Here is a 24,309-nt window from a genome sequence, read left to right as displayed (position 1 = left end):
GCCGGCGTTACCTGAGTCACACGCCGCCGCCGCCGCCGCTTAAGGCCCGGCCCTCACCCTCCGCTCAGCGCCCGCAAACGGCGCAGCCTACGTGCTTTGCGTAGCGGGGAGCATGCGCACTGCGGCGGCTGCCGGTATGGCACCCCCTGCCTGCCCCACGCACGTCCCAGACCTTGCACAGCTCCCTGGCACCCTGTACTAACCACGGGGCGCCTGCTAGCACCCCAGTACATCAGCAGAGACTTCCCCAAACAGCCAGCTGCTTTTCCAGTGCTGCTGATCAAGGACATACGAAAGGGGCAGGCACAGATGGGTAAACCACCCCCCTTCTTTATCCCCCCCCCCCCCCCTCCCCCCCCCCCCCGCCCCGGTAACCGGGGAGGCGGCGGCCGAAGGCTGCGGTGCCCGAGGGGTGAGTGAGGGGGCACGGGGCCGGGCGGGGCGGCGCGGCGGCTCCTCCTCTTCCCCCCCCCGCCGGCCGGTGGCGGCCCCTGCGGGCGGGAGGTGCCGAGAGCGCGGCCTAGTGCGGGTTCGGGCAGCCTGGGCCTGGCCCGCACAAAGGGCCCGCCCCCGTGCCGGGGCCCCGCGGGCGGGAAGGGCCGTGAGGGGCCCCGCTGCTGCTCCGGTGGGCTAGGAGAGAGCGGGGAAGGCGAGCTGTGCCGCCTTCTGCTGCGCCTGCCTCGGGGCAGGGGGCTCCCCGCGGCGCCGGGCCGCCTGTCTCCGGTGGTGCCCGGGGAAGGGCGATCTCGGCGGGCGGGTTGGCAAGGGTGGGGGGGTCCCTCCTCTCCTCAGCAGCCAAGAACGGGAGCGGCTTAGACATCTTCCCGCTTTTCCCTCAGATCCAGGGAATCCGTAGAAAGGGTCCCTGCCTTCGCGTTTCTTCCCCGGGAGCGGCATTCCCTGGGAAGCAAGGGCTCAGCACTCAGCCCAGGGGCTCACTCTGTGTTTCATCGCTCTCCTGTAGGAGCCCTCTCCCTGTTCACTCACTGGTGGGCTCCACAGGCAAAGAGACCAAATTTTGCAGCTGTGTGACAGAATAAAAGAATGATTCTTTTTATTTGCTGGGGCGGCGGGAGGGGAAAAAAGGTCGATAAGTACAGCGAGGAATACCCCTTAAATTCGAATGTGATAACTTAAAAGGCTGCCTGCTGTGCTGTCAGCAGCAGAAGCACAAAGTTACACCTCTCATACGTTTGTTGTACAGTTTGTTCTCTTCCCTGCCACACGTCTGCAGGTGTGAAAGCTGCAAGGTGTGTCAGTGCAAGAGGGAGAACAGGACATCGGAGTCAGCTGCTGCCATGGGGATCTGAGCAGCAGAGTTTTCCCGAAAGTCTCCTCCTGAGCTCTGGTCCAGACTTGAGGTTTATTGAGCAAGTCCCAAGCTGGCAAATATTTTGCAGAGGGAGCAGTAGCAGTATTTATTCTCAGGTTATTTTGAAGTTGTTTCTCTTGCCAGTAAATTCTGATCTCATTGGAGGATTCTCACTGAATGTGAGGATTTGTTTAATAAGACCAGTAGCCTTTGGGCCATCCAATTATAATGCACTTGAAAGCAGTGGGTGTCATACTGTCTTTGGCTACCTTAAAGGTATGACTTACTTGACCATGCAGGTGAAATAATTAAATTACTTGGAATGGGAAGTGCAAATTATAGTATATCAGTTCAGTCTTCTCTTCATCTAACTTAGAAAACCGAGTTCTGGGCAGGCACATTATGTGGAGCATTTAAAATGTGGTTTGAAAAATGTAGGTTGGAGAACATATATAGAGCTAAAGATGCTTTCTCGTGGGAGTTGACTTTTAGGCAGAAGTGTGCCTTGTCTCACAGCAGAGCAGTGTGCTGCTTTGGGCCCACTTTTCTAGAGGTGTCTGGGTTGTGGTAGTGTGTGTTTACAAAGCCATGAAACGCTCGAGGATGGGACTGTATGGACCTGCAAACTATGTACTGAGTTGACTTTTCATCTCTGGTTCCTCCTGATGTTCAAAGTTCTGGCCTCGGGTTTGTTTGTCTTAGATTGCAACACAGACAAGATGGGCAACATCTTAAGTAAGCTTGAGTACTCATTGAGGGACACGATCCATTTTGGAAGACAACCTCTTGTTTTATTCTTTTTTTTCAAATTGACTTACTTGACCATGCAGGTGAAATAATTAAATTACTTGGAATGGGAAGTGCAAATTATAGTATATCAGTTCAGTCTTCTCTTCATCTAACTTAGAAAACCGAGTTCTGGGCAGGCACATTATGTGGAGCATTTAAAATGTGGTTTGAAAAATGTAGGTTGGAGAACATATATAGAGCTAAAGATGCTTTCTCGTGGGAGTTGACTTTTAGGCAGAAGTGTGCCTTGTCTCACAGCAGAGCAGTGTGCTGCTTTGGGCCCACTTTTCTAGAGGTGTCTGGGTTGTGGTAGTGTGTGTTTACAAAGCCATGAAACGCTCGAGGATGGGACTGTATGGACCTGCAAACTATGTACTGAGTTGACTTTTCATCTCTGGTTCCTCCTGATGTTCAAAGTTCTGGCCTCGGGTTTGTTTGTCTTAGATTGCAACACAGACAAGATGGGCAACATCTTAAGTAAGCTTGAGTACTCATTGAGGGACACGATCCATTTTGGAAGACAACCTCTTGTTTTATTCTTTTTTTTCAAATTGTGGATGCTTCATACTTAAAAAAAAAAAGGAACAAAGCTCAGTCCTTTTTGCAAGACAGGTCAAACCCTTTTGGGTCAAACTCAAGTCAGTCCCATTTCCACAAGGCTCTTTATCATGACTGAAGTAATACACTTACAGGAGAAATTGTGACAATTGTACATAACTACCTAAAGCAGAAAGAGCATTAATTTGTCTTTTCTGATTTTAACAGATATATTGAGGACATCATGAATTGGAATAAAGGTGGACCTGGAACTAAGAGAGGCTTTGGGTTTGGTGGATTTGCCATAACACCTGGGAAGAAAGAGGAGCCCAAGCTCTCCCAACAGTCTCACAGTGCGTTTGGAACAGCCGGTTCTTCTGCTGCGTTTGCGAAATCAGGACCTCCTCAGCTGCCTTCTTTCTACAAAATTGGGTCAAAGCGAGCAAATTTTGATGAAGAGAATGCGTAAGTATGGTTATTTCTTGTGTTTGTCTAGCTCTAGATTTTAGTGTTTTAAAGTTGCCAAGGTCAGGGAAAGTATCTGTGACATTTATGAGGTTTAATTATTTAGAAAAGCCTGCTCAAGGATAAATACCTTAGACTGCGTTATGGTGTAACAGAACCTGGTAGCTTTATGGCAATAGTACCAAGAAAAACTGAGCTGCCCATCCCCAGGTACTTCCATGCTTGCTTTGCAGCAGGTTTTGGTGTCACCCTGGACTGATTGTTTACCTTTTCTCTGGGTGTCAGCCCATCATCTGTAAAATGAGAATGATAATCCATCCTTCCCTTTAAATATCTTTAGAAGACTGTGAGGTACTACAGCAGCTCGTGGAGAGCTCTCCTCCTCTGGCTTTCCCCTTTCTAAGAACATACCTCAGCTGAGCCTCCAGCAGCTCAGTCTCATTCATGCTGTGGTCTGAACAAGACTTTGCCTGAGGTGGTGTGTTCGGAATCAGAGCCAAGCAGGATAAATTTGGGTGTCTTCTGTGTAGGGAAACATTAAACTCCATATTTTTTAATTATTTAGAAAAGCCTGCTCAAGGATAAATACTTTAACACTGCGTTATGGTGTAACAGAACCCTGGTAGCTTTATGGCAATAGCACCAAGAAAAACTGAGCTGCCCATCCCCAGGTACTCCCATCCTTGCTTTGCAGCAGGTTTTGGTGTCACCCTGGACTGATTATTTACCTTTTCTCTGGGTGTCAGCCCATCGTCTGTAAAATGAGAATGATAATCCATCCTTCCCTTTAAATATCTATAGAAGACTGTGAGGTACTACAGCAGCTCGTGGAGAGCTCTCCTCCTCTGGCTTTCCCCTTTCTAAGAACATATCTCAGCTGAGCCTCCAGCAGCTCAGTCTCATTCGTGCTGTGGTCTGAACAAGACTTTGCCTGAGGTGGTGTGTTCGGAATCAGAGCCAAGCAGGATAAATTTGGGTGTCTTATGTGTAGGGAGACATTAAACTCCATATTTTTTGACTAACCCTTCTGTTAGCTGCATAAATGTGTTGATTAGAAGGTCAGAAAATCATCCTATATTCACCAGCCTGGGAGAGCCACTTGGTTTCATCACATCTATTTGCCCTCCCACTACTTTTTAGCTTACAAGGTGAATAATTGTAAATAAATGAATGAATCTCAACATCTTTTCCTGTGTACGTACTGACTTTTACTATCTGTCTCTGTGTGGGAAGCTTAACTCAGAAACCACAGAAGACAGCATGGGGGCTGTAGATTATGTGCCAACTGGGCTATTGGTTGTTTCTTTTCAGGTATTTTGAGGATGAAGAGGAAGATTCCAGCAATGTGGAATTGCCGTACATTCCCGCGGAGAATTCCCCGACTCGCCAGCAGTTTCATTCCAAATCAGCAGACTCTGACAGCGATGATGATCCTCTGGAGGCATTCATGGCTGAAGTGGAGGCAAGACCTGGCTCGTGAAATGTTTATTAATTTCTGGGGCTGTATTTCCTCTCCACTCAGGAGCAGCAAACGTCACTCCTGACTTTGGCAGCTGCATTCAGAATGTCACTTAGCTTTTGGTTTTTCTGTAGGACGCTGTGTTAATTAACTCCAAAGTGGATTAGATGGGGAGAGGGTGGGTATGATTTACAGTAGCTTAACTATTTAACTGGTTTGAGCGTGTTAAGGCAATAGCACAAAGAGCATTGTGTGTGCCTGAATATGAAATTAAGGTTTACTGCATTTTACACCACCTGAATTGAAATGATTTGTATTTATCAAGAGCTGTTTCTTAGCTACAGGTCTGTTATTAGCTGGATTCTATCACAGTGTTTTCAGGAGGAATGTGAAGAACGTATTGTTTCAGCAGCATTGCCAAGAACTTACAGTATATAAATTTCAAAGGAATTAATAGAATGTATTTAGCATCACAGGATATGGAACAAGAGAAAGTTTAGTCCAAAAAGTGCTGTCTTTGGCATGATGGTCTAGTTACGTAGGAACATATTTTCCCTTCCCTGTTTTATCATCTTGGTTTTTTTAACGTTACAATTTTATGACCTGCTAGGATCAAGCTGCTCGAGACATGAAGAGACTTGAAGATAAAGACAAAGAAAAAAAGAATGTTAAGTAAGTTCTCTTTTATAATTCCCATGTCTGCCTGTGTCTTGTATGGTGCTAAGAGAATTCCAATGCCTTTTGTTGATGATGATTGTTCTGTAGTCAATATAAGATATACGTGGCAAACAGCATTAACTTAGTGCATGATGTCTCCTGGGGGTAAAGTTCTGTGCAATACAAATTTAATAACAGGAGGGAAGAATCCCTTGCAGCATCCTCTGGTAAAATGTAGCAACTCTGAGAGTTCTCTCACACAAGAAGCCTTTCTAGGCCACGCAAATTGGGGCAGCACATTGTACTGCTGCCACCTTCCAGATCAGCCTGGGTGGTTTTTCTTCTTCCCGCATCCTTGCAGTGATCAGGATGGTTTAATTTAAAATTGCATTTCTGTGAGCAAAATAACTCAGTGCTGCCATACCTGTAATCCTGGAGATTCTTCCAAACTTGAACTAGGTTTTAAGATATTCCCTGTAAATCCGATGTATTAGGTAGCATGTGACAATTGGGATACTATATTTGGAGTTTAAAAACAGTTTAAAGTTTTTACAGCTTATCTGTCTGTTTTGGGCAAGAAAAATTATTATGCTGTTGATTCTTAATATAAATGTCAGATACATTGGTAGAACTTGCATTGCATGGGGTTGATCAGATTATACGTGGTCCTGAAACAGAACACCGGATCCAAATCACCACCGGGGGAAGTTCTGAACTGGATTTGCACTTCTTGGCTCATATTCCTCTTCAGTTATGGGACTTCTGTAGCATCAAGAGCTTAGACCAGGATGATCTTTGATGTGGCTTCTACTGGGAAGACGGAGTCCTAATCTTTCAGTCTCATTTATAGAAGTGAAAAGAAGTCTTTGCAGGGTCGCTGTTATGGTTGGCACCAAATATGAGAACTCCATGGGTTGGGATTATAAATGTTACTGAGTTATTAGTGTTGTGTCTTCCACGAAATATGGAGCTCAGCACTAATCAAATGAAAGCGTGGAGCCGAGTCTGTGGAACACTTGCAGGGAAGTTTTTTTTCTCCGCTTGTTTTTCCAGGGGTATTCGAGATGACATTGAAGAGGAAGATGACCAAGTGAGTTCGTATGCAGTCTTTCTATCTTCTTTGGTTTTGTTGTGGTTTTTTTTATCTTTTTTTTTTTTTGTATCTTCCGTCCCTAAATATATAACTACTAGGTGCAAACAAAACTCCAGTATCAGGCGCAGTATCCGGACAATTCATCGGGATGCTCTAGTGGCCACCCTGCTGTCTCTACCCTTCTAGGTGTTTCATTAAAGAAAAAAAAAAAAAAGGAAGAATATTAGGAGATAATTTCATTCTTTTTTTACTCCGTTTAAGAAGATTTGTTTCAGTCAGTTTCAGCTTCCAGTATCTGAAGGTCTTATCAAATTTGAAATTAACAGAATCAAGTAACGTGGAGCAGCAGTGAGAGGCTGTTTGCAGTGAAATTTCATGTCTCTTAAGGGCAAGAATCAGGCTTTTTGCTCTTTATTTTCAGAGGAGCTCCAGTTCCAATGCAGTATTATAGGCATCACTGTAGTAGAAATAATAAAGAGGAAAGTCTTCATTTCAGATTGTACCTTACCACTAAGTTGTAATTAATAACTGTTGTGTTACGGGCAGTAACGTAGAGCGTGGAAGGGTTCCCCTTCGGTGAGTGTAGCTGGGCTAAAGTTTGAGCAAAGGCACTGACACTTGGAGAGAGCTGTTGTTGAGGTGTGTTGTTTGCATATTGATGTGACTGAGTGACAATTGGAAGTGAAAAAGCCAGGTGAATATATACATTTATTTGTGATTGAACCTTGCTTTAAAGAACTGATCTTAAATATCTGCTTGAAAGTCAAGCAGGAGTGGTGTTTTCCCCGTGAGAATGTCTTGGTGTGCCCGTGAGACTCTGAGACACACAGATCTGTGAGCTGTAAGGATGGCATGTGGCAGCGGTGACAGTGACTTCTGACTTGGCCTTGTGTTGAAGGGCTCGTCTGAAATAGGTTCTTTCCCATTTGCTGTTGATTTGCTCCATGAAAAATAGATATATTTTCATTTCTTAGAGTCTAGTCAGGGGAAGTAGAGAAACTATTTTTAGCAGAGTGTGTTTAAAAAATTGTAAACATTGTAAGCTTAGTACCTTTGGTTTATTTTTTAAAAACCTGCAGCATTTTTACTTGTGGAATAAATTTTTCTATTGTTAAAGCCTGACAAGTCTTGGTAGAAGGAGTTGTTGAACAGACATGTAGGAGAAGTTTGGTTTTTGAAAGCGTTTTGTGGCCTGACACTTTAGTTGTTTTCTTTGTACTTACTGTCCTTCTTCTGGACATAACTGTTGGCGTTTATTAGAAGAATCAGTTCTAGTGAATTTTCATTTTTCCTCAATGATTGGTGAAAGCAAACAGCCATCTAGCATGTACAGCATTTAAACAAGTGTAATAGTGTTTTTGCATCCTATTGTATGTGATTTTACCGATATGTTTTGCTGCAGGAAGCTTATTTTCGCTACATGGCTGAAAACCCCACTGCTGGTGTGGTCCAAGAAGAGGAAGAGGATAACCTGGAGTATGATAGTGATGGGAATCCAATTGCACCCTCCAAAAAAATCATTGATCCTCTGCCACCTATTGACCATTCAGAGGTAGGAAGGAAGTTTATTCCATTCTGTTCTGGCTGAGGCATTTTAGAAAGCAGGGGTGAAGGAGTAGCTTGAAATACCCTTATGTGCCTGTGCATCAGGTCCTGTGCCACTTATCATGCTAAAGATCCTTCAAATGGCTTCATATTAAACTAATGTCCTTGCAGGTAATTAAGAGCTTTTTCTCAAAAGGACTCTTTCCCTCCAAAACTACAGAGAGAGAATGAGTCCTAGACTAACTGAGTGCTTACCCTTCCAGATCGAATATCCACCGTTTGAGAAAAATTTCTATGATGAGCATGAGGAGATCACCAGTCTCACCCCACAGCAAGTGATAGAGCTACGTCACAAGCTAAATCTCCGGGTAAGCTGGTCACAAAATTGTCCTAGGATCTTCTTAGTTCCATTTTTTTGACTGCCTTAGTAGTTTTAATGAAGATTTTCACAGGGAACTCCGGCTTTTGAATACCAAGCCACTTGGATACCTTCAGTGACTTTGACTTAAGGAAGCTTAGGTTTCTTCAGCAGCTCTTGAAAGTCTTCTCTGGACTCGTCAAAGTGGACACCCAAAGTTGCCAGTTGCTTGGTTGCACTTGGACTTAATAACTAGGAATTGAAACGGGAAATATTATGTGCAAGAATTAGTTCTTTGCCATTTGTGACACGTTAGTGTGCTGACTTTCTGTGAAGGGAAATATCTGGGGGAGACCGATTGTACAAGGAGGTAGATATGATAGTTCTTTGCCATTTGTGACACGTTAGTGTGGTGACTTTCTGAGAAGGGAATTATTTGGGGAAGGAGACCAATTGTACAAGGAGGTTTAGTAGCTTATATTGATTGACAATTAATCTAAACTTTTATACCTGGAAGTCCTATTTACACAACACATCTGGAATTGGCACCTCATCTATTAAAAAAATAAAAAGCCATTTCTGGAGGTAGAGAGACACTTTTTTTCTTATTTTTGTACAGATTGCTCTTTGTTTTTCTCTTACTGTTCATGAACAAAGACATGTTTCTGTTTCTAAGGTCTCCGGTGCTGCTCCTCCAAGGCCTGGCAGTAGTTTTGCTCATTTTGGGTTTGATGAGCAACTTATGCATCAAATTAGGAAATCAGAGTATACCCAGCCCACCCCTATACAGTGTCAGGTGAGTGTTGTTACTTCTCTTAATATCTAAAGTGAACTGATAGAACACATGCAAAAGTCCCTAGTCCATGTTTACACAACACATCTGGAATTGGCACCTCATCTATTAAAAAAATAAAAAGCCATTTCTGGAGGTAGAGAGACACTTTTTTTCTTATTTTTGTACAGATTGCTCTTTGTTTTTCTCTTACTGTTCATGAACAAAGACATGTTTCTGTTTCTAAGGTCTCCGGTGCTGCTCCTCCAAGGCCTGGCAGTAGTTTTGCTCATTTTGGGTTTGATGAGCAACTTATGCATCAAATTAGGAAATCAGAGTATACCCAGCCCACCCCTATACAGTGTCAGGTGAGTGTTGTTACTTCTCTTAACATCTAAAAAACTGATAGAACACATGCAAAGGTCCTTAGTCCCTATGAGGATGTATACAATTCTAGTTTCCTATAGAGAGCTGTCATGGAGAAGAATATTTGTATTTTTCTAGGAAAATAGCTATGATATTTTTTAAATAGAAGTTTAATCACTTTTTTTGTCTTGTTAAATGCCCACTGTAAATAAATCTGTATGCTTGGCTTCATTTCTCTCTTAGTGAAGAACATTCAGGGGATATCTCTTTCTTATAGAAATGTATTAAAGGTTTTTTTATATATTTTTAGAAACTGTATTAAAAATAACCATGGCAATAGCTGAGTAAAGAGCCATACATTGACAACTTTATTCATTTAAACAGCTTGTAACTAGAAGAGAGATGCAACCGAGGCATTTTTTAGTTTCTTTTGACAGTCAGAATAAATGCCGTATGGACAATAGCTGAGTAAAGAGCCATACATTGACAACTTTATTCATTTAAACAGCTTGTAACTAGAAGAGAGATGCAACCGAGGCATTTTTTAGTTTCTTTTGACAGTCAGAATAAATGCCGTATGAGCTGGACCATTTAAGTGGTCATTCCTTGGACAGCCCTGCAAGCAAAAGGGATTCTACTGCATACGTAGATTGATTACCATAAGTAATTAAGGTTATCAATAATGTGACTATAACCACACCACTTGCTTTTCTTGAAGTATAAAAAAGTGACACGGTGCTGTGTCCAAGGGATGCGTATTAGGACCTTAGTCCATTCTGTTTGTAAACACCCGTGGTTGAGAGGTCCTTATAGCAACCACAGGGATGAGCTGAGGACTTCAGCACTCAAGAGTGGTTACAGAAAGAATAGGCTCAGAGAATTTGTTTGTAGTGTTCTTACAGCTGGTCAAGATGCATTTGTGGACATGTAAATATATCCCTGGGGTGTTGTATGCTGCCCAAGCATTGGTTTCTTATAGGACACCAACAGTCATAACACGATAATTGCTTCCCGCCCTTAAAACAAACTAATTCATTTCTGATCTTGGCAATAAAAACTGTGTAAGAGATGCTGCCCAAGCATTGGTTTCTTATAGGACACCAACAGTCATAACATGATAATTGCTTCCTGCCCTTAAACTAATTCATTTCTCATCTTGGCAATAAAAACTGTGTAAGACTCAACGTATGTTGCTATGAGACCCTTGGAATGTACTTTTCTCTTATTATTTGAGTTTTCATGTATTACCTGGCGCAAGAATATGCAATGGTAGGCATAATATGGGTATAGAATCTCCTTATTTTTAGGGTGTTCCAGTTGCACTGAGTGGCAGAGATATGATTGGGATTGCTAAGACTGGAAGCGGAAAAACAGCAGCCTTCATCTGGCCCATGTTGATTCACATCATGGATCAAAAGGAGCTTGAACCAGGGGATGGTCCCATTGCGGTCATCGTATGCCCCACCAGAGAGCTTTGCCAGCAGGTAGGTGTCTAGTAAACATCTATGTGCCATACAGTGTAATTATAGAAGATAAAAATCTGGGCAGAAAGTATCAGAGAACCTCTGGAAACTCTCTTACACTTGTTTTTGTTAAAGGATCGTGACAAATCTGAAATGGTTAATTTTAGCACAGTGCTCCCATATTATTCCTAAATATTAAGAATAGCGGGGTTACAGTGCTCCCATATTATTCCTAAATATTAAGAATATAAGAATACAACTTGGCATTGCCCCAAGTTGTATGTGTAAGAGGATGGAGCCTGCAGGTTAATTAAAATTGGATGCCTAAGTAGGTTTCCCAAATAAATTATTGGAAATTATCCACACGTATCGAAGTAGTCAGCTCTGAGGATTTCTGAATAATTTCATGAAGTTATTAGCTGAAAAGTGGATTTTAGGAGCTGGACTGTATTTCCTAGGTAGGTGTTTTTTCTCAGATGTGTCTCATGTGAACTGTTACGTGCTTTGTTTAAAATTTTCAGATCCATTCTGAATGTAAGCGCTTTGGGAAGGCGTATAATCTGCGCTCGGTGGCTGTGTACGGAGGAGGAAGCATGTGGGAGCAAGCCAAGGCCCTCCAGGAGGGGGCAGAGATAGTTGTCTGCACACCAGTAAGTACCTCTATGCACCCAGTTTAATTTTTTTTTGTTGCTTACCTGAAGCCGAGTCAGATTTCTAATATCATTGGTGATGGAGAATTTATTTGCTGATCACAGAAATCTAGGTTCTTCACAGTTTATCAGATGTTGAGAGCAAATATGCTGGGATTGTTTGTGTTCCGAGAGAAACTGAAAGAGATTAAGATAAATATTATGGGATTAAAGAGTCAGTTCACAATTAAAATTTAATTGCAATGAAGACTAGGCAATTTTAGGCTCTCAGCACTGTTAACCCTGAAAACCCAGTCCTAAAATTCAGCTTGTGCAGTTTAGTTGATGAGAGTTTCAGGAATCTGTTTCTGTGACTTGAATGCTGACAGTTACTTCGTTGGTGAAGCCTTAAGATATTTTCAGTTCCAAATCTCTGGTAAGTGAGGGTAAAAAGCAGTTAAGTGCTTGGAGGTTGCATATATTCACAATTTTTAAAATATGCTCTAAAAACTTGGTTTGTTTTTTTTTAATAGGGTCGTTTAATTGATCATGTGAAAAAGAAAGCGACGAACCTTCAGAGAGTCACTTACCTCGTGTTTGATGAAGCTGACCGAATGTTTGATATGGGCTTTGGTAGGTCATGGACAAAAGGCACTGTTTTGGAAAGCCGTGGTGTCTAGTTCCCAGCTTAGTAGGGCTGATTATAACCCCTGTAGCTTCATATACTCATAAATATACTAAGAAAATATTTTATAGACAATATAGATATATTTAAAGGTCTAATATATGGTGGTGTAGAAAGACCAATGGTGTCCTGTTGATGTCGAAGTCCGAAGACGCTGATTTTTATGCTAAGAGTTGCTGAGTAACTTTTGGGAAGTCACCTCAATGCTTTGATTCTGGTGTCCAACTTGCTTTTTGAGTTATTCCACTAAATAATGAGCATAGAGTATTGATTAGAACATTTTCCCTCCCCTTTCCAGAATATCAGGTCAGATCAATCGCAAGCCACGTCCGTCCTGACAGACAGAGTAAGTATAACCATGGTTCAGACTAAACTCCCGAGAGGTGAAGGAGGGGACACGGTGGGCTCCCAGTAAAGAACCTGGAGCAGAGATTGGATTTCCCTTTCTTGACACAGCCGCACAATGAGACATTCATGAGAGTCCTCTGGTGTTAATTCTCAGTGTGGGCTGGTGGGGGGAGCACTTCTGAGTGTGGTGAAACATCTGTATTTCATCAGTCTGCAATCCCTCCACAGCCTTTACTCAGGGAAAAGATGATTAGCTGAATTAATATTAGTATGGTCTGGGATCCTGTGTTATAAGCTGCCGTGAGAGAAAATTCCCACTTACTATCCACATCTAGTTTCAGATGCCATGAAATATGTTTCCACTTTGTGGTATTCTAATAGTGTGATTGATAATTTTCATTAGAATCGGTAGAACAGACTGTAGTTCCAGATCACTGACATCTGCTACAGTTGTACAGGGCCTCATTCACGACATCTGTGCAGTGTTAAGGAAAATGTATTTTTCGAGGTGTTAAAATACTGTTTTTTCTTTTAGCCCTCTTGTTCAGTGCCACCTTCCGTAAGAAGATTGAGAAATTGGCCCGAGATATTCTCATCGACCCCATTCGAGTTGTGCAGGGAGACATTGGCGAGGTAATTACAATGCTCCTGAGAGAAATAAACAAACCTTTCTGTTTCTGTTTGAAATTTATGTTAAACTGCTGTAGTCCTCATGTAAGCGTAAATACTTTGTGCTTACCAAAAAGTAGTATGGTTTGGGCTTTTTTTTTTATTTTATTGAGCTTTCTTTCTGCCAACAAATATTCTTAGAGTGATGGCAGATTTCATCAAGCAGGGAAACAACATTAATGCAGTGATTGATTCTATTATTATCATTTATTTGAATCAATGCATGTATCGTTTTGTTTTGTTTCAAACTCTAAATAAATCACAGCTTTTGCGATGAAGGATTTGAAACAAACTAATGTCTTTCAGCTGGTTTACGTGGGAATGTTGATTCTCTACTTGCTTGACAGCAGCAGCTGAACCATCAGCAGCCTGGGGATTTGGTAATACATCAATGAAGTGGGCAGATTACACTTGCCGTGAAGAAACTTTGCTTATAATGTATGAAAAATATTGAGAAGTTTCACAAGCTGCCTTCAGAACATTCTTCTTTGAACCAATTTTCATGGCAAAGACTGAGCTTTGGCTCTGTCAGGTTCAGCAGAGAGTAACTCATTGAACCCCTGCCCTTTCTGCACGGTGAAAATGAAGTGGTCGCTAGTTATTCAAGAGCTGAAACCTCTTTTAAAGGAGAATTTTGGTCTCCTGCTTCTCCACTTGTTATTTTCACCTCTAGTTTAAATTCCTGGTTTTATTCTGCCGTCTGTGTTTGTTTGCCAAACTGTCACTTCTTTCTTGTCTTCTTTCTCCCCTTAGGCAAACGAAGATGTTACTCAAATTGTGGAGATCTTCCCCTCTGGCCCCAGCAAATGGAACTGGCTGACTCGGCGCCTCGTGGAGTTCACATCTTCTGGGAGTGTTCTCCTCTTTGTCACCAAGAAGGCGAACGCGGAAGAGTTGGCCAACAACCTGAAGCAGGAAGATCATAACCTGGGGCTGCTTCACGGTGACATGGACCAGAGTGAGAGGAATAAAGTCATTTCAGAATTTAAGAAAAAGGGCATCCCAATACTGGTGGCTACTGACGTGGCAGGTATGTGATGTGCTAAGAAATGGCAGCTTGTATGACGTGGCAGGTATGTGATGTGCTAAGAAACAGCAGCTCGTCCAAGTTGTGGGTATCAGCAGAAAGGTTAACACACATCAGGGGAAGGCAATAGGGTTGGCATCTACACCTCCTGAGAGCTGTTCCAGATGTTTTTTCAGAAGTTGACAGTGTTCGCGGTTGTGGGTATCAGCAGAAAGGTTAACACACGTCAGGGGAAGGCAACAGGGTTGGCATCTACACATCTACACCTGCTGAGCACTGTTCCAGATGGTTTTTCAGAAGTAGACAGTGTTCGCAAGGGGTTTTAGTCTTAAAGTCTTTCAATGGTGTTTAAATTACAGCCTGACCAATATTTTTTTAATATACAGAAAGAAAATAAGCTCTTTCTTAAGGAAGTAGTTGCTGTTCATCAATCAGCTGACACATTATCCTTGCTTAAATGAAAAGGAAATGGACGTGCTTGAAGCCCTCTCTAGAACAGCTTTTGTACCCAGATGTTCAGCTGAGCAAAGAGTGAATTTCAGTGTCCTTTCATAAAGCCCTCTCTCTTCCTTGGAATAACAATTGTTTAAAGAGACCTCTTCAATCTCCAATCCTGGGAACTTGGGGATCGGTTTAACTTATACTACTCTTGGGGAAGATAGTGCTACATTTAAGATAACAACACATTTTAGTGTCTTAACTGGGGTGTGTTCCTGTGGGAACCTCCTTTTATGTGCTGGAGCAGCATGGTTATGCTGGTATGAATGGGGTTGCTTTGAGGTCATTCAGGATAATCACACTCACCTCTGTGTTGTTTATTACAGCCCGTGGGTTAGATATTCCTTCAATTAAGACTGTCATCAATTACGACGTGGCTCGGGATATCGACACGCACACCCATAGAATCGGTCGGACTGGCAGAGCCGGGGAGAAGGGGGTTGCCTACACTCTGCTGACTCCCAAGGACAGTAACTTTGCTGGTGATCTTGTCAGGAACCTGGAAGGAGCTAATCAACATGTTTCCAAAGAGCTCTTGGATCTAGCAATGCAGGTACGAACAAGCAAAACTCCTTGAGTAGAGGAAGGTTCCTTCCATCGTTAGCACAAAACGAGGAGCTCAGGGACCCATTTCTGGTTCCATCATGTGCTCACAGTGACTTTTTGGCAGCCTATACTGGTTTTAAATAGGCTTTCTAGTGGTTTTAATGGCTTGTGAAAGAATCCATGAAGACATGAAGATTTTGGAATGCAGTATGTAATCTATTTTGGGGTCAGGCACTGCCTAGAAAATTAGGAGCTGTAATTGGCTGATGCCAGCAGAGCAATCCAGCTCCGGTATCTCATTACCATCAGATTTTCCGTATGCATTTGTGGCAGGCACCTGGGAAATGCAGCTTGGTTGAAAGCTAAACTAGAGAATAATTACAGGGACATTCAGTCTGTGAAATGGTTGTTGCTTGATCATTACACCTGCCTGGCAGTGCTGTCTGGCAGGCTGGCTATATATAGGTATGATGGGTGGCTGAAGCAATCGTACTTGTGCCTCTGAACTCATCAGCTCTTTAAGTTCTGCAAGAGAGAGAAGGCTTTTTGGTAATTCCCAAATGCAGAGGTGGATTCGCGTGGTTGTGGCTTCGTTGCCAAACGAAGCTTGGGCACTATCTGCCAGAAGTAACTATTTTTTCTGAAGTATGGAGGCAGAATTTCCAGAAGGGACAGAATTTGTGAGGCAGAGATCCACTGGCTGCCTTGGAGAGGACAGTATAAAAGCTAAATGGCTTGGTTTACTGGCTTCTTCAGGTTTTAAGAAACTACAGGGTATAAAAAGGGGTGCAGCCAAGCATTATTTGAAAAGCTGGTAAGAGGAGGAGGTCTGGTTGGACTGCCCTTTCCTGGCCACGGCTTGTTGCAGGAGGTTTTGCTGACAGAACCTGCCTTGGAGAGGACAGTATAAAAGCTAAATGGCTTGGTTTACTGGCTTCTTCAGGTTTTAAGAAACTACAGGGCATAAAAAGGGGTGCAGCCAAGCATTATTTGAAAAGCTGGTAAGAGGAGGAGGTCTGGTTGGACTGCCCTTTCCTGGCCACGGCTTGTGCAGGAGGTTTTGCTGACGGAATGTCATTTCTCCTTTGCTGGACAGGGGGCTAAATCAATAAAAGCCCAAGTATGGGCAAGTGCAGAGCTCCCAAGTGAATGGCATTAGAGATTGCATTTATTCCTGGCTTTATTAGAATGCAAACCCCCCCAAACTTCAGCATGGATGAAAGTTTGGGACAAAAAATTGGTTTTCATAAATGTATTTGTAACACAAATCTTCAGACCCACAAGACAGAACTGCCTGCAGTTTAATTTCAAAGCGCTGTCTGTCACACCCCATCCCCTTGCAGCAGCCTTGTTGTTGAATAGGAAACAGTATCTTTTTCTTTTTCTTTTGAAATGCTCAAAATCCTTCTTTTCTGAGCTTTATTTCTTATTCCCTGTGTTGAGAAGCATTTGTCCTTCTTTTGCACAGAATCCGTGGTTCCGGAAATCACGTTTCAAAGGAGGAAAAGGCAAGAAGCTGAATATTGGTGGTGGTGGCTTAGGCTACCGTGAACGTCCTGGTCTGGGATCAGAAAATTCTGTAAGTAGAGATGGTGGAGAAGTTGTTTACAGATTCTTGGAACTTTTAAACTTAGTATTGACTACTCTTTAATTTAAAAAATCTTCTTACTCTGGAGTATAGCCTCTGCTTTCAAAGGTTTTCATGGCTCAGAATCCTGCAGTTAGAAGTAGCTGAGGTGAAACTCTCCTGTGCTGTTATCCTCTCGTCAAGAGCTGCCTTCTTTAGGGCCAGAGTGATCCAGAAGATTTGGAGATTCTTCCCAAAATAGACTGTCAATGCAAAATACATGCTAATAAATTACTCGAGAGGCCATTTCCAGGCTGATTCTTGGCAGCAAAAAATCTTGCAGCATTGGGAATGCTCACCAAGGTAGGAAAACAGCTCATCGCCAGTGTATGTGGGGACAGGGCTGTAAACATCCTGAAAACACATCGTGTTCAGCATCTTTCAAAAAGTCACAGCTGAAGCCTTGTTCACACTTTGTCTTGGCTGTGACCTCTCTGAAAATCTCCATTTGATTGCATTTTGCTTTTGCTTGTTCCGTAAGGAGCTGGGAAATGCTCCCACTGTCGACTCATGAGTCACTAAGAATTAATGCATCTTCACTTTCCTGTTCGTCCTCAAGGTCATGGCACAGACTGTTCTGCTGCTCAGCTGCTCTCCACAAGTTTCTCCTCCGTAGTAGATGGTACTTCCCGAGTGCAGGGTCACGATAGATTTGGAGAATGGTTGAATTGAAAGTGTCTGAGTTGGATAAATCTCTCCAGTTGTCCTTTGTCTTTTTTGCGCAGGACCGTGGAAACAACAACAGTGTGATGAGTAACTACGAGGCCTACAAGCCATCCACTGGGGCAATGGGGGACAGGCTCACAGCAATGAAAGCAGCTTTTCAGGTTGGTTGGGAGCCTACAGGAAGGCTGGGGAGAACCTGTTTAGAAAGGCCTGCAGTGACAGGACGAGGGGCAATGGCTTCAAGCTGGAGGGGAACAGATTTAGACTGGAGATGAGGAGAGGGTTCTTCACTGTGAGGGTGGTGGAGCACTGGACCAGGTTGCCCAGGGAGGTGGTTGAGGCCCCTTCCCTGGAGATATTCAAGGTGAGGCTCGATGAGGCCCTGGGCAACCTGGTCTAGTTGGGGGTGTCCCTGCTGACTGCGGGGAGGTCGGACTAGATGGCCTTTGGAGGTCCCTTCTGGCCTGGGCAATTCTATGATTCTATGATTTGTACTCCCAGTTCCAACTCAAGAGGAAAGGACATAACACGGAAAAAATTTACTACTGATGATTTGAGACACAAGTTTTATTTTTTCTCCCCTGAAAATGCAGAACATCTGTCGACTGGAGGGGAGTTGAGTTTGGTAGTTGTGGCCGTGTCTCATCCACTTGGAGTGTGCTCTCCAAGGCTGGACAGAACCTGGTTGCCCAACGTTAATTTGCCAAACTTACTTTGTTTTCTGCTGCCTCTTTGCTCTCTTTCCCTTCTTTCCCTTTCCTGCTCCTAGGCTTGATCCTATTCAGGTTGCTTGGCAGCAGTAGTTTAATTGCAACCAAAAGAAAGAGGGAACAGAGACACCCTTTCTCTTCAGTGTAAAAATTAACACCCCAATATATAGGAGTTCCCTTGTTCCTGTGATCTGGTGGCAGATGCCTGTTACTAATCCCGTGTCCCTAAGCACAGCAGGAATGTCATCACTCCAGGATTGGCTCCCCAGAATTGGGACAGTTTGTGATGACTGCCTGTTTTGTGGTTGTGGTGTAGAGGCAATCATCCCTTGTTCCTGTGATCTGGTGGCAGATGCCTGTTACTAATCCCGTGTCCCTAAGCACAGCAGGAATGTCATCACTCCAGGATTGGCTCCCCAGAATTGGGACAGTTTGTGATGACTGCCTGTTTTGTGGTTGTGGTGTAGAGGCAATCATTACTCTTCACAGAATCACAGAATCTTCTAGGTTGGAAGGGACCTTAAAGATCATCTTGTCCAACCATCAACCTAACTGACAAAAATAGACACCCACACAACAAACTTTGTTCTTTTTTTCCTTCTCTCTCTTTCTGGCAGTCCCAGTATAAGAGCCACTTTGTTGCTGCAAGCTTAAATAATCAAAAGACTGGTAGCTCTGCTGCTGGTGCCAGTGGCTGGACCAGCGCCGGGAGCTTGAACTCGGTGCCGACGAGCTCAGCGCAGCAAAACGCTGCCAACCCCGACGGCCCCGTGGCAGCCGCCGCGGCGGCGAAGGGCGTTCCGGGTTTCACCAGCACGGGGAATTTGAGCAGCGTTCCCACTTTTCCCAGCGTCGGAGCACAGGGTTTCAACAACACCAGCGCCAACAATCGAGAAGGCATCGGCGGTGGTGGTGGTGGCACCGGTGTTCCTGCTGGTGGTGGTGGTGGTGGTGGTGGTGGCATGGTCAGAGAACGCTACAACGAGAACCGGACCGGTCGTCACAACGAGGTCCCGCGCCGAGGAGAAGGGGGAGGTCGCTACAACGACGTGCAACGCCACGGAGAGGGGGGAGGTCGCCACAGTGACGCTTACCGCCACGCCGAGGGCCGCCACGGCGACGGCCACCGCCACGGGGAGAGCCGGCACTTCGCCGAGGCGGGCGGCGGCAACCGCAATAACGGTGACAACAGGAACAGCACCGAAGGGAGGAACAACGAGAACAGGAACGGGGAGAACAGGAAGGATGCCAACAGCCGAGACAACAAGACAGATGGTTTTGCTGTCCCAGAGCCCCCAAAACGTAAGAAGAGCAGGTGGGACAGTTAAAAGCTGGTGTTTCGCAGCCTGGAATCTCTGCAGGTAGTGTTGTCTTGTTTTTTTTTCCAGAGGATTTCTTGGGGGTTTTTGGTAACTGGTTGTTGAGCAGCTGGGGGAGGAGAAAGGAAACCATGCAAACTACCCTGTAGGAGTCTGGGCCGGTACATCTGCGGACAGATTCAGCCTAATGATGTGTACACACAACGCTTAGTCGAAGAGAAATCATTTTGATAAAGCTCCCTGGGTTCTGCTTTTAAACATTCAGTGCTCAAAGTGACTCTCCGCTGGATTTGAACAGATCTTCTTGACAAGAAAGAAGCTGTTTCACGTCCTTGGAACGTTAAGAAACTGTTGTCCATAGAAGTATAAAGTAGTCTTTTTCTTAACCAGCATTCACATTTAAAAAAACAGTCCATCTAGAGATGCTCAGGAACCCACCTGTTAAACATTAATCTTTCAGCAATTTGTTCAGTATGGTGAGTTCTTCCCCAATCTCTTCTTTCTACATACTCTCTTTGCCCCAAATAATTTGGCCTCCAGGTTGCCCTTTCCGTCTCTCCCCATCAACTAGGAATGTATCAATTTGCGTTGCTGAAGGTGGGATGAAGCAAGTTGATTTTTCTTTCCTTTTTTATTTTCAAGAAGCTCTTCAAGGCATCCTTCTCCAGCCCAGCTAACCCCAAATTCACACCTAGTGTAGGATGGACTCCCTGGCTTGTTTGTGGTCAGTAAATCACTCCCAATCCCATTGCCCAGGTATATTTTTTTTTGCTTTTACAGAACCTCTTCTTTCCTAAACCCCTTTGTTCTGGCAGAAGCCTGCATAGCAACTTGTCTCTCTGCTGTGCCTATGCACCCTCTGTTATGAGAGGGCTGAGTGCTTTCTTCAAATTAAAAACAAAAAAGGGAAAAACCGTGTAGACAGCCCACAACAGCCGAAGGCTGGTGCTCCCCCGAAGCGTGGGCAGATGAAGAGGCTTCATTCAGAAATTCAGGGACCTGCTGCTCTGAAGCCTTTAGGGAGAACCTGAAATGAAGTGGAACAGCTCAAATATCGCCCCAGATTGGCCACATGTAGTTAAAACTGTAAAATCTTGCTTGACCCATTTTTAACTCGTCGTGTGTATTACCCATTATTTTTTTTTAACATACTTTTTCTTTTGCGCCATAAAGGTAAGGAAGAACTCTTTTGTTGAAACATGTCAGCACCCACCTCTGTCTTGTTTCTACTGAAAGAAGTATCAGAAACTGTCAGGTTTTTGTGACATTGTGATGTTTTCTTTATCAGCTGTGCATTTACTTTCTGCTTGCTCTAGTAAATGTTTTATTACTGGGACAAAAATATTTGGTACGTGCTTTTTATTCCCCACCTCTTCCTTTGGCTGGAGATTGGACTGGGTCCCTTTCTTTCACCAGAAGTTGTGGGTCGGAGTAGATAAAAGTCTTCCTGTGGTTTTCCTCAGTGTCTTTCACCCTAAACTGGTTTGTAAACCCTGTTTTAGCTTCAAAGCCTCCCAGGGAATAGGTTTTTCTCCCATTTTAGGAGCTGGAAGGGTACAGCCCAGCACATGCTGCTCAGCCCAGCCTTTCATGGTTGACCTGGAAAGAGAACTCAGCAACAGCCTGGTGGTGTGAGTTGTGTGTCTACTGGTTTCAGTTAAGACACCAGCTTGATTATGTGGGCCCCCTCACTAACTAGCTCTAATCTGTGGGGGTGTTTTTAAAAAATAGCTTCCAGTTGCATTCTCTCATTGTGGTCAAGGCAGAAACCTCGTGGTTCTGGTTTGAGCTCCACGTATTTAGTATTAAATATGTTTCAGGGCAGGTGTGGCAGGGGTTTAGAAGCCGTTGCATTCCCTTTTCCTTATCACACTTCAGGTTGATCACTCCGTGCAATTAGAGATTTAAGTTTCAAAACAAACTGAAAAATAGCTGGGTGTTCTGAAGCCACCATCTGCTCCCTCCCTTGCTGGATCTCAGCTCACAGCCCCTGGGACCTGGCCCTGCGTGCGTGTGGCTTACGCTTGGGTTTCTCCCCTTCTTTTTAATGCATCCCTCTGCTGTTGGATGGGATTATTGAAATTCCTCACCCCTCCCTCAGCTGCCAGGGGCCTCTGGAGACTTGAGCGGGTAAATATTGATCCCTGACCGAGAGCTATAAATGTCAGGTCACGGGTCTGTGTTAGATCCAGCAGAGGGTTGATTCCTCCTCCGCAGAACAAGGTAGCAGTGTGAGCACCCTGCCAGCTCCCCTCAGAGAGAAGCTCCCTCCTTGCAACAGTGGGTTGTGCTGCTTCTGGAGAGACCAGGGCACAGCTTGCAGCCGAGCAAATCGGTTATGGGAAGCTCAGGAAAGTGTTTGGAAAACTTGTTTGGAAAAAGTGGGTGGGTTGTGCTGCTTCTGGAGAGACCAGGGCACAGCTTGCAGCCGAGCAAATCGGTTATGGGAAGCTCAGGAAAGCGTTTGGAAAACTTGTTTGGAAAGTGTGTCCCTGGGATTCTGCTCCTGCACATCGGTCACCCCCTCTGCCTCTGGTCCCTGCCAGCACCCAGCTCTGCCTCTTCCACACGGATGTGCCTCACTCTGCACCATTTAAAGAACATAAATCCTGGAGCCCATCCCTCCTCCTGGTTTTCTTCCCTCCAGTGCTTTCTAATCCTGGTGACTCACTTTGTGCCGTAGCTTTTCGCTGGGAGATCTGTGAACACACAGGATTATTTACGTGTTCACTGTCAGTGTTTATCATGAAATTGCTGCCTTGAGGGGCTCTGTCTCGTTAGAGCAGGTAGGAAAAAAAAATTCTCCATCCAACCCCCAACAAGCTGTTTTGATTTTAACTGGCATATGTAACCCCTCTCCCAACAACGCTGTGGTTCTCCCCTCCCCTGTCATCTGGCTGAATTGTCTGGGCTGGGAATGGCAGGCTCCTGGGGAATGGCTTTTCCCATCAGGGTGATGAGCTTCCCCAGGCAGCACACAGGGTAGCAGAGAGGGCAGGGGGAATTTGGGGGCTGCCTCATGAGAGCAGACCCTGGCTGTGTTTCCAGCCTTTTACACCCTCTGCTGCCCCACAGCAACCAGTCGGCCACCACTGAGGCTGTAACAGAGTTTGGGGACAGAAGGGAACCGTACAGACTGTCTCTTTATTCACATTTTAGCCTGAAAAATGATTACAGGGCATACAGCCTGAGTGCTTAGGGACAGCCACGCTGTAAAGCCTTGGGGACCAAGGCATTTGTCCACATCCTTCCCAGGCCATCGAACTCGGCTTCCCCCCTGCACCCATCATAGCCCAGTGACTTGTGCTCCTGGTTTGTGGCCAAGTGTTGCGTGTTGGGCTATCTGTGGAGCTGCAGCAGGACACAAGGAAGGGCAGGAGGAGCAGCAGAGTAGCCCTGTGGACACTCTCCACTGCCAGCCCCGGGCTGTACGATGCAGGAATTGGTGCTAAACAGGGGAGCAGGACTGTGGGCTCGTGGAATCAGCTTCATACAGACTTTGCACAGTCACCTTCCAGGGTAAGACTGAGCCTGGAGGATTGTTTCCGGGTGATGATTCAAGCTTTGCATGCACAGGCATCACTGGTGGGTGGAAGGAGATGAGGTTTTGAACTGGCTGCTCAGTTTTAGGTACAAGAAGGAGCGAGAGCATGGGGTCCCTTTGCAGCCTGGCTGTGAGAGAGAGGGATCTGTGGCATTCCAGCTGCTGTCCTCTGCCTCAGCTCTCCAGGCAGCCCAAATCATGAGGATCAACATCTTTCCAGGCACAGCTGGATGTCCAGATGTGTGAGACACTCTTCACTTCATAGCATTGTCTCCAGCTCTTTGTTCAGGCTGGGGTGACGCTGATTCAGGTCTGTTAAGTCCACTAGGTTTTCCCCACAGACTTTCTGGCTCATCTCCTGGCTCGGGCAGGGCAAGAAGGGATCGGAGGCGAAGGAGCTGGGGATGTAGCCAGGCAGGCTGGCCCGGGGGGGGAGCAGCAGCCCCCGCTGCTGGGTGCTGCCCGTCCCTCGCCCCGCCAGGCTCGTGCTGAAGCTGGTGGTGGCCTGGGACCCCAGCCCCCCGTAGCAGCAGCTCCCCGCCGCCCCGGTGGCACGAGCCTTCTGCTTGAAGTCCAGCGCCAGGCTTCTCCGAAAATGGGCTTTCTTGATCTCAGCCTGCACCTGAGGGAGTGAGCGGAGATGGCTGCTGGTGCCCCGAGAAAGCAAAACAGGCTTCCTTTCCTTCTCTCTTCCTCCTTTTTCTTCCCCTTCCCTTTCCCCTTCCATTTTTCTTCCCCTTCCCTTTCCCCTTCCATTCTTCTTCCCCTTCCATTCTTCTTCCCTTTCCCCTTCCATTCTTCTTCCCCTTCCATTTCTCTTTCCCTTCTCTTCCCCTTCCATTTTTCTTCCCCTTCTCTTCCCCTTCCCCTTCTTTTCCCCTTCCATTTTTCTTCCCCTTCCCTTTCCCCTTCTTTTCCCCTTCCATTTTTCTTCCCCTTCCCTTTCCCCTTCCATTTTTCTTCCCTTTCCCCTTCCATTCTTCTTCCCCTTCTCTTCCCCTTCCATTTCTCTTTCCCTTCTCTTCCCCTTCCATTTTTCTTCCTCTTCTCTTCCCCTTCCCCTTCTTTTCCCCTTCCATTTTTTTCCCCCTTCCATTTTTTTCCCCCTTCCATTTTTTTTCCCCTTCCATTTTTTTTCCCCTTCCATTTTTCTTCCCCTTCCCCTTCTCTTCCCTTTCCCTTTTCACTCCTAGTGATTTCTATTTTTTTTTTTTTTTTTTTTTTC

General features: G+C 45.0%; 2 protein-coding genes across 2 annotated transcripts in view; one reads left to right on the top strand and one right to left on the bottom strand.

The window, feature by feature from the left end:
- The window catches only part of CCDC47 (coiled-coil domain containing 47), a 12,459-nt gene extending 12,395 nt beyond the window's left edge, over positions 1–64 (bottom strand). The window contains exon 1 of the mRNA XM_014956558.1: positions 12–64. The gene's annotated coding sequence lies outside the window, so the exon portion shown is untranslated. The remainder of the gene's footprint in view (positions 1–11) is intronic.
- A 290-nt stretch (positions 65–354) lies between these two features.
- DDX42 (DEAD (Asp-Glu-Ala-Asp) box helicase 42) lies at positions 355–20,882 on the top strand. Its single transcript, XM_014956496.1, has 18 exons — positions 355–412; positions 2,867–3,103; positions 4,415–4,565; positions 5,173–5,234; positions 6,273–6,309; positions 7,715–7,864; positions 8,121–8,225; positions 8,892–9,011; positions 10,661–10,837; positions 11,338–11,466; positions 11,979–12,078; positions 12,429–12,476; positions 13,014–13,111; positions 13,901–14,177; positions 14,999–15,225; positions 16,687–16,797; positions 17,571–17,672; positions 18,839–20,882. Exons 2-18 carry the CDS (start codon positions 2,883–2,885, stop codon positions 19,547–19,549), a joined length of 2,826 nt encoding a protein of 941 aa, XP_014811982.1. The 5' UTR covers positions 355–412; positions 2,867–2,882; the 3' UTR covers positions 19,550–20,882.
- The last annotated feature ends 3,427 nt before the right edge of the window (positions 20,883–24,309 follow it).

Source organism: Calidris pugnax, unplaced genomic scaffold, assembly GCF_001431845.1.
Source record: "Calidris pugnax isolate Ruff unplaced genomic scaffold, ASM143184v1 scaffold167, whole genome shotgun sequence".
Lineage (NCBI taxonomy): Eukaryota > Metazoa > Chordata > Aves > Charadriiformes > Scolopacidae > Calidris > Calidris pugnax.
Note: the sequence above shows the minus strand (reverse complement) of the source record. Positions and strands in the feature narration are given on the sequence as shown.